The sequence below is a fragment of the Phyllostomus hastatus genome, unplaced genomic scaffold (assembly GCF_019186645.2).
Source record: "Phyllostomus hastatus isolate PE091 unplaced genomic scaffold, TTU_PhHast_1.1 phas_scaffold_21, whole genome shotgun sequence".
NCBI classification, from domain to species: Eukaryota; Metazoa; Chordata; class Mammalia; order Chiroptera; family Phyllostomidae; genus Phyllostomus; species Phyllostomus hastatus.
Window position 1 is genome coordinate 3,569,706 of NW_025334017.1, and position 13,471 is coordinate 3,583,176.

At 35.4% G+C, this 13,471-nt stretch overlaps 1 protein-coding gene across 1 annotated transcript in view; it reads right to left on the reverse strand.

The window, feature by feature from the left end:
- Positions 1–533: 533 nt before the first annotated feature.
- BPNT2 (3'(2'), 5'-bisphosphate nucleotidase 2) overlaps positions 534–13,471 on the reverse strand; it is a 35,443-nt gene continuing 22,505 nt past the window's right edge. Inside the window, exons 4-5 of the mRNA XM_045861042.1 lie at positions 7,960–8,121; positions 534–6,473 (exon numbers count right to left, since the gene is read on the reverse strand). Coding sequence (XP_045716998.1) covers positions 6,205–6,473; positions 7,960–8,121 — 431 coding nt within the window. The 3' untranslated portion in view covers positions 534–6,204. The remainder of the gene's footprint in view (positions 6,474–7,959; positions 8,122–13,471) is intronic.

Genomic DNA, 13,471 nt, shown 5'->3' on the forward strand with positions numbered 1-13,471 from the left:
AAGTTTGCTTTATTTTGTCCTCAGAAGAAACTAAAAACTAAGACATCTTAAGGGATCTGGATGACCTCTTATCATCTCCAAGATTGAGGAAAAGGAAGGCCTTGGATATCTTTTTCATTATACGTTTTTTCCTTACCACCTTCCTATAATTTTGTTTTCTTCTTTTGCTTTTTCTATCTTCCATTTGTTATTTTTTTAAAAAATCTAATAAAGGATTCAAGTTATAATTTTGTTATAGCTATTTTTGTCACATACACAGTCTCAAACACGAATTTTGTGAAAATGGTGAGAGAAGACAGAGAATCCCACATAATTGAGTTTAAAAGTAGATGCATTCATGGAGGCAGAAAGCAGGTGTTGTGGGGGCTGGGAAAGGGTTTATTAGGAGTGACTGTTTAATGGGTACAGAGTTCGGGATGAGCAGGTTCTTCAAATGGATAGTGTGACAGTTGCACATGGTGACTGTATCTGATGCCCCTTGAACTGTATACATAGCTAAGAAATAAAAGGAAAAAAGCAGATGTGACACAGCATTTCAGACATGACCAATTTATTCAGAAAATTCAAATTTGTTTGGCAAAGTATATCCAAGGGCAGAGTTTGGGATAACCGTTTCATTGGAGGCAATCACATTTTCTAGAGCTAATTGGCCGAGAGGTAGTATCCAAAGCAAAACTTTAAAAAGTAATTTAGTGTGTGGGGTTGATAATCATAAATATTTGCAGAGAAAATAAAACAAGCAACCAGCTTACACAACTGAACCAAGAGATGCTAATGCTAGTAGGAACCCTTTATGCAATTTAGTTCAACATACATTAAGCACCTAATTTGTTCAAAACACTGGGCTACCAGGGTTGAAGCAGAAACATAAAATTCACCAAGGTACATAATCCCTATCCTTGACAGTTTACAACAGCACGTCTACAAATGAGTGTGATAGGTGAGGAACAATAAAACAAAAGCAAAAAACAAATGCTCTGAAAACAGGGAAAGGGGAGAGTTCTACTTCCCAGTAGACACTGAAGTCTGAGGTTGGGACTCCCCCTCCCTTCCTTCAAATTGGTGGTGCGGGCGAGGCAGGGTACAGCATGCCAAGTAAACTCTGGTGTCTAAGCATGTCTTGGCAATAGGATGTGGCCTGGTTCCTCTACAGCTTTAAATGTATGAAGGGGTAGGGGTGTTCAAAGATATTTTTACTTTAACCCTGTCATCAATAGCCCATTATATGAAAGAGACTGACAGAAAGTGAGGGTGATTAAAAGCAAAGTCTGAAGTGGCAGGAGCATAGGCTGGAAACACCACTTCATAGTTTTAGTGTAAATTCAACCCCTTGCATACATGCATCTAGTAGTGCAAGTAACACCATCAAATGGGGGAAAGTCACTGGCAGCACCACAGTTCATCGTGGCAGAACGTGGTCTCTCCTGTTGGGCTATGAAGCTACCTTTAGCTACTGCCAATGGTGGATGTAAGGGCAGATGAATTTGAAGTCCACATTTTACACATAAATCAAATCCCATAAACATTCTCTCTTTAACTTAACATAAATGAAGAAGAGGGCTTCGCCTTTAGGAGAAAGATGAAGTCTTCGTAGGCTAATAGATCTAATGGTGATTTGGTAATCTATATTTTCTATTTAAAAAAATACAGACTCTTCCTTGAATAATAATTTACTATGTGTATAACATACACCTCAAAGAGAATTTTAATGGAACATTATAACAGTCAAAGATCAGTTTCTGCTTTTGCAATTACACAAACTACCTTAATTATAATAGTTTGGGAACCATTACAAACACAATATATAACAAGATGTTTTAATACCATTCATCATCCTTAACTCCTGAAAGTTTGGATTATATTATTTTATCTCAAAGGAAAACTGTATTTCACTTTCCCACAAAATTAATTCACTACCAAACCTTAAAATTAAACAAAAGAAAAAGCTTCCCTGAAGCCTTTACCAATGAAAACTTGCAATAAGAACATCTGCCAGGCTTTGAGGAAATAAAAATCAACAACTTACATAACCAGCACCTCAAATCACAAAAGCAAAACCTCCTTTTGAAGTATGAAGTTTAATTCTTCTTGCCCACACAGTAACTGGTAATCAGAACCCTCCCCCACCTAGAAACTGCTCTGGTTTGTTATGTAATACGACATATAGTATTTTTGAACATTAATAAATTACTGATATGGCACAATGAATAAAGAGCTATTTTTTTAATACCGAAGTGACTCAATACTAGGAGAACATATAATAGCATACTAAAAGTGATTTAAAAGTAAAAACTTTAAAAATGTAATATATTTTGATCTTATATTAATTAAAATTAAAAACCAAAGGATAAAGTGTTATTTCAAACCTATATATCAAGATAGATGCCAGTTATAAAAAACGTACTTTTGTTGTAAATGCTAGATTATGCAAAAATAATTTTATATCAGTTTTATTTAACTTTAATGAATTTTCCCAACTCTAATGTTAAAAACATTTTAAAAGAACTTAAATTTTAATGGCAAAAAGTTCCTATTTTCCCTATCCGTTAAAAAAAAGGTTTTGTTTTCCCTTAACATACAATGCCCTATTGTTAAGGCACATTTTTTTAGGATAAAAATAAAACCATAGATTAGGTTTATTTTATGCAACAGTTACAAAATAGACTTTTGTAGGCATATACAGAAAATAATCAAAATGAAAAATTGTTTCTATCCGGGAGCAATCAGCACATAACTAAGTAATTGCAGTTAGAATAACCCAAATAGTTTCCATTTTTAACTTGCCAAAAATGGTATCCATAAGGCCATTTTCAAGGTGTAATCTAGGAGAGACAAGCTGGGTATTCTCTTTTCTGAGGAATGGGAGTGCACTCCTGCTTTCCTTTATGCTTGGGCTATCAGGGATAGTTGTCACCTTCAATGCCTGAGTGAAATCCAATATTTCAATTAAATATCTGAGACAAGGGCTTGAGACAAAGGCAGAGTTCCTGATCACAAGGGTCAGGGCAGATGTGTGCTTTGCCTCCTCCCTCTGCTACCCTTCCCCTGAGCTGTCTTTCCTCTTTCCCACCCTTTTCTTAGCCACTGACCCTCCCCCACTTCTCTGCCCCAGTTTGCACAATATTGAAAGGGAGCACCCAGCAGAGTTTGCACAATTGTTACCTAAAACACACCAAAATGCTTATTTCATTATACAGCTATAAACAATTCACTTGAATATTAATTTAAATTTTTTAAAAAACCCTACAATTGAGGAAAAGGGGACAATTGAATACCAAGGACAGACAGGACCTACCTTGTAGGTCCTTGTCATCTCAACTGAAATAAGGAGTCAAGCATGAAAACTAAAAGAAAAAGCAAGTTTTCTCAAACAGGCTTATATACCCAACTCTTGTATTTTCTGCATTTCCATTCTTTGAAGGATAGGTTGGAAGAATTGCTTTATAAAGACAGAGGCACTGGATTAGATTTAACAGCCCAAAGCTCTGTGGTTTTGAAGTGATTTTACTTCACTTTTTTCAGGGAGTCTGAAAATGGTCAGCTAGGATTCCATCAGGATTGATCTATCACTGGGAACTACCAGAGTCTCAGTTCTACTGTAAGATTCCAGCAGCCAATTTTAAGAAAAATATGTCTGTGAAAGAATTCCTGGATAAGGTTTGGGGAAGAGTATATTGGTTAAGAAAGAAGAGCAGAAATAAAATGATAACATTAGGGGCTAGGGAGAAAGGGAGCGAGGTAGAAATGAAGAGAGGAAGAAAAAGGGGATAGCTGATGGCTACTGAGGTTATTCATGCTGCAGCTTTTACTAATGTGATGTGTAAAACTCAATTTTAAGGGAAAATGACCCTCTAAATAAGGACAAAGATGAAGGAAAGGGAAGACCAGGAGTTGGGGAGGTGAGAGTCACTAAAAGTAAACTCTAGTTATTTTGCTACATTTTAGAAATAATTTATGTAATCCTAGGTGGCAGTACATGCCTCACTTATTCATGAAGGTGTTTGGCTATGTGCTGGCAAATAATGTCTTACATAAATAAATATAAATACTGTTCTTTGTAGTTATATTAGTTCTGTGATGTATACTGACTTTCAGAAACAAAAAATTTAAAGACTTTCTATAAAAGCACTTGCAAATCATTAGTAACTAGACTATACCAAACAAATTATAAAAATAATGCATTTAACTGACAGCCAATATCTTAATTTTTGCACACAATTCCTTCACAAAGTCATTATCTACATGCAATTAATAAAATTAAAAATAAAACCAAAACAATTATACTTACTAAAGTTTCCATATAATATTGGGTAGAAAACCCCAAATCCAATTAAAGAAATTCCATTTCCTACTACACTAGTCTTATTTCCCTAAGTTTAATATTACACTGACAAAAATACTTCTATACTACAGAACTCTGGAAACACTATATGCATTTTCTCTATGTCTCCTGAGAAAAAAAGGATTTTCTCATTTCGTTGCAAAGTAAAAAGATGAAGTAAGTTTTCAATGATCTGTTCAAAATTCCTAAGTCCTGTTTAAATATCAAGTATTCCAACTACCCAAATTCTTAGATAAATTTTCATTAAATAAAAGCCTATGTAGTGAGGCCTATCAGATTCTTGGCCAGTCACTAGAGACTGGGTGGAAACATGTGCATCATGCTATATTCAATTTCCTAATGAGGAATTAAAGGGCTTTGGATGACAGTGTTATATGCAAACCTAAAACCGTATGCACATTCCACCAGGTGAGGCTGTTCCTTCTTTGGTCAAGTTTACCTCCAAGATAGGAAACAAATGGAAAATTGCTTTAGGGGAAGGAAGGGTGCGGGGAGGAAAGAAACTGTGAGAAATTCCTCTCCTTATCAGTGTTACAAAATACAAGGATATCAAAGTCACATGAAATCATGGTACTGCTTGCATACATGAAGTTTTCAGATATCACAATGAGAGAACTCAGACGTCCCAACGGTAATTCACAAAGCAAGGTTCTAATTACAGTGACACTGTGAACATGCCATAACTGTTCTTCCAACCACATCCTGCATACTGACTAGAAAAATAATGCTTCAAAAATTCATTTTAACCTGCATTATTTTAATCTGAAGGGCAATTATAAAATAGCTCAAAATTTACTACTTTGAGTTTGGTTAGGTTAGATCCATTTATTAATGATAACAGCAACCATAACTCATTCTTGATGATGAGAGAATATATACAGACCTGGCAAAATTTTTAAAAAGTACTTAAAGCTTTTGAAAATAATGAAATCTAGCCCAATTTATATAGTGTCAACTTTCAATTAGTAATAGAATTCCTTATATTTTTGTAGTGCCTTATAGCATATTTTGTCCCTAATGAGAAAGTGTACCAAAAAGGAATGCTAACCCTGAAGTCTTAATCCAAACCTTACGAGTAAAAGGCTAAAATGTTGGTCAAGAGGGAAAGGATGGAATCATGCTCTGTCTATAGGGCAAATGAAAATCAACAGCAAGATGTCAGAAAAGTTGAACCTATGGGTACAAACCTATTGTTCATTATAGAAACAAAACACACACACACAGAAATTACAACACAACTACCATACATCTATATTCTCTACCAGCTGGTGAACCTGCTATTGAAATTTCAAAGAAAAAAAACAATTTAAGCTTTTTCTATTTTAATCCATAAGAAATATTCAGGAACAGATAAATAGAGCATTTGTTGCATACTAACGAACATGTGGCTTCTTGTGCTTTCCATCTGAATTAGGGGTTAAAAACCCCAAATTACTTTATTTTCAATGAGATATAAGTATAAAGTAATATTAAACATCTATATGAAATCAATCCTTTCTTCAGCCCAATTCTACATGAAAGTACTAACAGTGAAGATTCATGATGTTGTGTGAAAATGGTGACTCATCACAATGTAGACTCAGTTATAGATTAATTCACAAATATATATATGTCTTGTGTGTGACAACTGTACGAAAATAGTCTCAAAAATAAAGACAATACTTGAGACACGAAGCAATCCATCTTCCCTGATCTTGCATCCTATTACAGGGAAAAGAAGTCTCCAATGCTTCATAAATACTTTAAAAAGTTTGGGATGGCCTTAACCATGCATAGTTTCCACTGATCGTTTGAAGCCTCCACCGTGTTAGGCTGACCATGTCAGCTCTGGAAGAGCTGTGATCTATAATCAACGTTGCTTATTAATGTCCTGTCTTCTCTAGATCTGGGAGTTTTCTGACTAGAGCTTGGTGGTTCATTCTGATGCTAGCCAGGAGCCCTCCTTCGATGCCGTCAGAACCAGTATAACTGATTTCTTCACCACTCAGGGTAGTCATATGCCCCCCAAGGGCTTTTAAGATGGCATTGCCAGCACATATATCCCACTTTTTGATGTATGTCACATGAATATATAGATCGGCTTTTTCTTGACTCTTATCAGGCACATCCAAGAGCGCTAAAACTTTATAACCTAAAAGATAAACACAAGAATTAGGTGATTGTGGGAAAGATTTAAAGAAAGTAGCTTCATTTTCTTAGTGCATTGTTAAAAATAGCAGCACAGGGTGTGCAGGAACTCTTTGTACTATCTTTGCAAATGCTAAGTCTAAAATTATTTTAAATAGGTATTTTTTAAAGTAACAGCCCAGAAATTAAACCCAAATGAAAAAAATGTATAGTGTAAAGTAAATAACTTATTTAGTTATTCTCAAGTACAACCAAATATATGTCTACAATTTTTAAAATTTACATCCATGTTGTGGCTGTTTTCTATGAAATAATACATTCAGTACATATCATTTCCTATTGAATATTATACTGAAATTAAACACACACAGGTTTCACTTGAAAATGTGGTAAGGCTGGATTTGAAAGAAGAAAATACAAAATAACACTACTATCTTATGTCCTCTTTGTAAGAAGTAGAATTTAAAAATAAAATAATAAAAAGACCATAGAAGAAACTAGATCATCTACAACCTAGTTTATCCTATTCCTACTGAGCATTTTGGCCACTATTGTTCTTAATCAACCTAACAGACAGACTATTACAAAATGATAAAATTGTATTAAGAAAGGCAATTATATGTGATCAGTAAAGTAAAACTATTAGGCTAAAAGTTAGTAAGCATTATTTTCCCCTTATTACTGTGCTTAAAAGGCTTTCAAACACAAATGTTCTTGACCATTATTTTCATTAAATCACTTTTATAATATTAAATTGTATTCAAAATAAGGGTGGGCAAACAGCCCATGAGCCAAATTCACATTTATATAGATCTCAAGCTATGAATGATTTTTGTATTTTGGAAAAGTAGTTTAAAAAACAAAAGAAAACAAAGACCTTATATGACTTACAAGGCCTAAAATATATACCATCTGGACTTTTCTGAAAGACTAAGCCCAGCTAGCCCCTGATGTATAATTCGGGCAATATAACAATACAGAATATACATTAAGCTAGCTGGGTGGGCACCTGACTCTCTGGCTCATCCCAGACATGCAAGCCAAGAAGTTCACAGGTGTCGAAAGTCCTCCATAGATGAGCCATGTAACAACACTTATGATGATTCCTGGCATCCTTCTGCCATATGAAGCATCATGAAGTACTTGGAGCTTTCTTTCTCTCTCTAATATTCCTACAGTTAAACTAGTAGGAGAGTTATTTTTGAATCAGATCATATATTTAAAAAAAAACTGACAGTACATCACTGACAGGAACAGAAATCACTACTGTGAAATCGATTGTTTCTACTGGAAGAGTGTTTCTTAACAAGAAGGCAGGTATGACTGAAATCCCACTCTAGACACAGCCAAGCAGGAGACCATGTTTCTCTTGAAGTTTCTTCCCAAATGCATGGCAACCAAACCTTTCTCCTGACAGGAGCCTTGACCTGTCAAGGTCCCTGCCAAGGCTGGGAATACTTTATAGGCATCACAGGGGAGGACAAACATACCAGCACCACCAGCCGGGATAATTGTTGTCTGGTTTCCAAAAGTCTGAAGAGCAACCTGTTTGACCATTCCTGAATGGGAGCGAGACACAACGATCCGTGGGGTCTTCTCATTGTAGGCAGTGCGGGCTTTCACATTTGACCCACCATCTACCATTGCCCAAGCTGAAAAGCAAACAAAACCCATTAATAGTACTTGAGTTTTTCCTTGTACCTTTATTCCAAAACAGAAGTTTTGTTTTCTCAGTAAAGAGAAATATTATATTGTTTATTATATTAAGACAAAGCTTAAAAAGTTCATAAAACCCTGCCCGGCCAGAGATTAATAACTACTAAACACTTGGCTTAAGAAGTCTTAGTCTCCAGAGCTCCCTGTGGGGTGGAGGCTGAGTCTTCACTGGAACTGCACAGCAACGCAACACGTACCTACACCAACCTCCTTACCACCCTTCCCAGGGTGAAGCTCAAGAGCACCCCTAGAAAACATTCTGCATGCTAATCTCTATCTCAAAGTCTGATTCCTGGAGAACCCAACCTGTGACAACCTATGACACAAGCACAACTAATTACCTTGAATAATTTAAATTTTAAAATTGTTAAAGAAGTTAGGTTTACATATCTGCTTTGTCAGACAGTATAAAAAGAAAAAGTTCTAGGTTTCAAAGTAAAACAGAAGTTTTTAAGAAGATGGGTAGACCCCAGAGATGACGTGAAATGTTTTTCTTGGTTTAGAAGTTTTCTTCATTGTCTATCCAACTACACAAGAAAACAAACTTGCTCAGAATGATCCCAATTAGATTGTTGTTCTAGCAGTTACTCACTGTGGGCTAAAATATAGTCAACCATGGCTAGCAGTGACAGCAGCTGCATTACTACATATTCCTGGATGCAGAAAAAGAAAGATCAAAAAAATTAGTAACGTCTGCACTTCTGAGTTCCTTAAGGACAACGACAGTCTCCCAGACTCTTCTCACCTTTCTTTATGAAAACCCCACATAGCATCAAGGAGGGAAATACACACAGCCTTAATCAATATCTACAGGTAGAAGAGAGAAGATAGCTCTCAACCAAAATTTCTGAGGAAGAAGGGGTTCAGCTGAGTAAGTGCTGTAGGTGACCCCAGTGTGGAGAATACAGCAGGAGCTTCACAGAGGAGCCAAGAGGTCGGAGGATCTCAGTGGTGACAGGACATCACACAGGATTTCTTCGCAGGAGGAAAAGACCCCATCTAAAATCAGAACTGCTAAAAGCAGGCCCAAAACTTGGCAACAGAGCAATGAGAAGAAGAGGCTTGGAGAAGACATGGAACCAAAAGTGATGTCTCAATAATAACATACTGGATGATGTACAATATATTTTAGGATGTCTCTCCAAAACAGAGACAATTTGGAAGCCAGTAAATAGAACTAAAGAGAAGAAAGGAGTTGAAAAAGATTGGATTAAACAAGAGGAAATGTGAAAAAAAAAAGACACCTAATAATAAAGATAATGCCTTCTTCATGCTAACAAAAGATGGCTCTTAAATTGAGAATCATTAGCCTCCAACTGATTCCAGAAGCTGGTCCAAATATGAAGAAGAAAACCAAAAGTAAAACCACAATGTCCATTGAAAAATATAAGAAGAAAACACACAAAATAAAGATCAGGGGACTAAATGGTAATGGAAAAAATATAATAAAGATTTAAAAAGAAAGAAAATAAAGGTTAAAACATTTCAGGCTACTTGAAAATTTCTAGGAAAACGATAACATTCCAACATGATTATAAAAATAAGCAACAAAAATAAAAAAGAATGCTATGATACAAGCAATAAACTCAAGAAAAAAATGAACAAACAATACAAAGACGTGAAATGGGAACTTGTAACACAAGACAGAAAATAAAGACAAAATCAATGAAGACTTAGCACTCAATTACAGAATATACAAAGGACAACAGACTTGTCGAAAAGCACAGCAAGCAATGAGACAAGCAAAAAGTGAAACAAGTAAATAGACAAAAGGAACTAGAGAGAAAGTGATAGATACAAAAGTCAGTGAAAAAGTCAATAAACACACAGTAGGAGTCCCTGAAATAAAAGACCTAAATGTTCATACTGAGAGACATGCTATGTGGACACCTGTCCAGATGCAAACTCTGAACCTGAAATATATCATAGCTCTATTATTATAAAGTTCTTCATCACTCCAGGCAAAAAGATCAAGCCCCTTACAAAATCAATTACCAGCCTTTTTACCAAGTAGAATTAACACGTGCCCACACTGATCACAGCAGTTCGACAGTCTCTATGTTAACCAAAAAAAAAAGGGGTATATGATGGGTGCACTGAATAAATTTAACTGTGAATTTTATAGGAAACCAAAGATAGGAAAAAGGTGGGAAAATATAGATGTGTAAATGTTATATCACAATTGAATGGTGAGAGTCAAAAGATACCACCTTAAATCTGAAAAGTAACATAACAGGCAGATAAACATCAAAAAAACCCATGACTGATTAAAACAGAATGGCGGTTGAGAAGGAGGCTAAAATAAGCTGACTTGATTTTTGGAGAAAACCAACAGATGCTACCTAAAGAAAAGGAACACATAATGGTGAACAAAGTCTGTCCAGAAGGTATCCAGCCACGTACTATGAAAAATAGAGACATTTATTGAAGATATAAGAAATATTGTACACAGCACAATGACATCTCAGTGCCCCCCAAAGTAGGCACCTTGAGACCTCACACGATTCTCCCAGCATCTCTTCCACTCTTCAAAACACTCTGCAAAATCCTTTGTTGGAATCGCCATGAGCTGCCCTGTTGTATTTTTCTGAATCTCATCGGCGGTCTGAAACCTCTTCCCTTTCAAAGGTGATTTTAGTTTTGGGAAAAGCCAGAAGTTGAAGGGCACCAAATCTGAGATGTTGTGGGACTGAGTCGCCTGAGTGATTTAAAGTTTCATCAAAAACTCTGCACGATACATGATGCATGAGCCAGCGTGTTGTCATGATGAAGCTGCCAATCACCAGTTGCCCACAGCTGCGGCCATTTTTGTTGTATGGCATCTCTACACTCACTGCATCGTCCCCAAAAGCCTTCTGAATCATCTGAAGTTTCCACAGACGAATGTTCAAGCTTAACACAAAATCTGATGCAGATTTGCTCTACTAGCTCATTCATTTTGAATGCGATGGCTACACAGTACACATGCTCAGTCAACAGTGTCTACTGCCGCCACTGATTAGCACAGTGAAGTCATCATTATTTATACTAGTGCATTTCAGTCCACTCTCCTTGGCTGACAGGTTACACTGAAATTGCACAAACTGTTCTTATATTAACAATGGCTGGACTTTTTCCAGACAGACCTCGTGTATTAAGGTGTTAGTAAAAGTGAAGAACAACAGAAATTTAACTTAATAAATAATAACTCTAGTTTGAATTGCACTGAATATAAATGTCCATGAGATCATAAAGCTATATAAAAAAGGAGACAGCCTGCTCTTTCCCCTAACCTCACAATAATATTTGTTCTCATTGGAGATAGTTTCTACCCTAATTCCTTAATTGAAAACTAGTGCAGGAAAAGAGTTAAACGTTTATCTTGTTAAGAACAACATTTCAAGATAAACAAAATTACTTTTATTGATGGAGAAATTTCCCTTATAGAAGAATTCTAGCTAGTATACGTAGGGGAAAAAAGGCAATTATAAAGTCCCATTTTACATCTTTAATGGATCATAAAACTACTATGTAAAAAGTTTAATAGAAATCTTGATTATTCATTGATGCTAAAATCTCTCCAGATTACCCAGTTTGGTAGCAAGAGAATTAAAATAATTTTATAACAGAAATTTCATCATGACCCCCTTAACTATTTTTAGCATTATCAATGATGATATTATATGTCATGTAATATTATGCAGCAGGAAGTACACAAAGAATATCTACAATGTCTTAACAAAAATGCTTAACCTTAATTCAATTAAGGCCCCAGAACTAATTTGCACTTTATAAGAAAAAGAAGATGTAATAAGTTAAATGACACCCTGAGGAAAGAGAACAATCCAAAAGGTAGGGCATTTTATAAAAATTGACCTGGTCTTCTCAGGGAATCAGTGTGATGGGGGAAGGGAGCTGGAGGTTGTTTGTCCAGATAAGAGAATGTAATGCAGAAACCTAACAACCAAAGGAAATGCTTGTCACTTGACTGGATCTTGGTTTGAAGCAATCAGTTGTAAAATTATCTTTCGAACAATTGGGAAAAATGTGAATATTGGATCAACTTAGGAATGATTTTTAATTTTATTATTATATAAATAGCTCTGTTCTTGCACAGAAACATATTTTTTAGAGATGCATACTGAAGTGTATCAGGGTAAAATGTCATGATCCCTGTAATTTTCTTTAAAGTACAAAGGTCAAAAAAAAAAAGTAAATATATAAGCCCTGGCTGGATGGCTCAGTCAGTTGGAGCATTGTCCGATACACCAAAAGGCTGTGGATTTAATTCCAGCCAGGGCCCATTCTAAGGCTATGGGTTCAATCCCTAGTCAGGGCAAATAAGGGAGGCAACTGATCAATGTTTCTCTTTCACATCAATGTTTCTTTCTCATGCTCTCTCCCCACTTCTCTCTAAAGAAACCAGTAAAACAACAACAACAAAAACTCATATTCTTGAGTGAAGACTAAAATAAAAAGCAAATATATAAAAATATTACCAACTGTTACATCTAGAAGAAGGAGTACAGCAGTCTGCTCTTATTGCCCAGGACACATCCCAAGACCCCCACTGGAAGCTTGAAACTGCAGGTAGTACAGAACCCTTTTTATACTATGCTTTTTTCCTAGACACACATAACTAAGTTAAGTTTATAAATTAAGAGCAATAAGAGATTTACAATAGTAACTAACAATAAAATAGAACACTTAAAACAATACACAATAGTAAAAGTTATGTGAAAATAGTTCTCTCTGGCAACCGAGAAGGCTACTAAGTGACTAAACAGGTTGAGATATACAGTGTGGAAAAAAAGGATGACTCACATCCTGGCTGCGACAAAGCAGAACCACAAGAGATTTCATCACACTACTCAAAAGGGAGAACAATTTAAAACTTACAAATTGTTTAGTTTTAGAATTTTGCATTTAATATTTTTGGCCTGTGAGTAATCTCAGGTAACTGAACCACAGAAAATGAAACTGAGATGAGGAGAGACTACCATATATAAAATTTATTATAATTTTGTGTTTGAAGTTATTTATAGTAGAAGTTTAAAAGAGAGAAATGAAACAGAGAAAAAGACAAAACCTCTAAATTCATTTTAGAAATGATCCCAAAATTTCTTACTAAGAAGTGAATTTACACTGCTGTACCTCTAGAGGTCAGTATTGTGTAAGAGAATAAAGAGAACATTATCTCAGTGTATAGACAATACCAGAATAATTTTAGATAATTGTAGTTTAATATTTAAAAAAATATAGTTCATGTTACATAAAGTCAATACATTCAGTCATAACACTTACTAC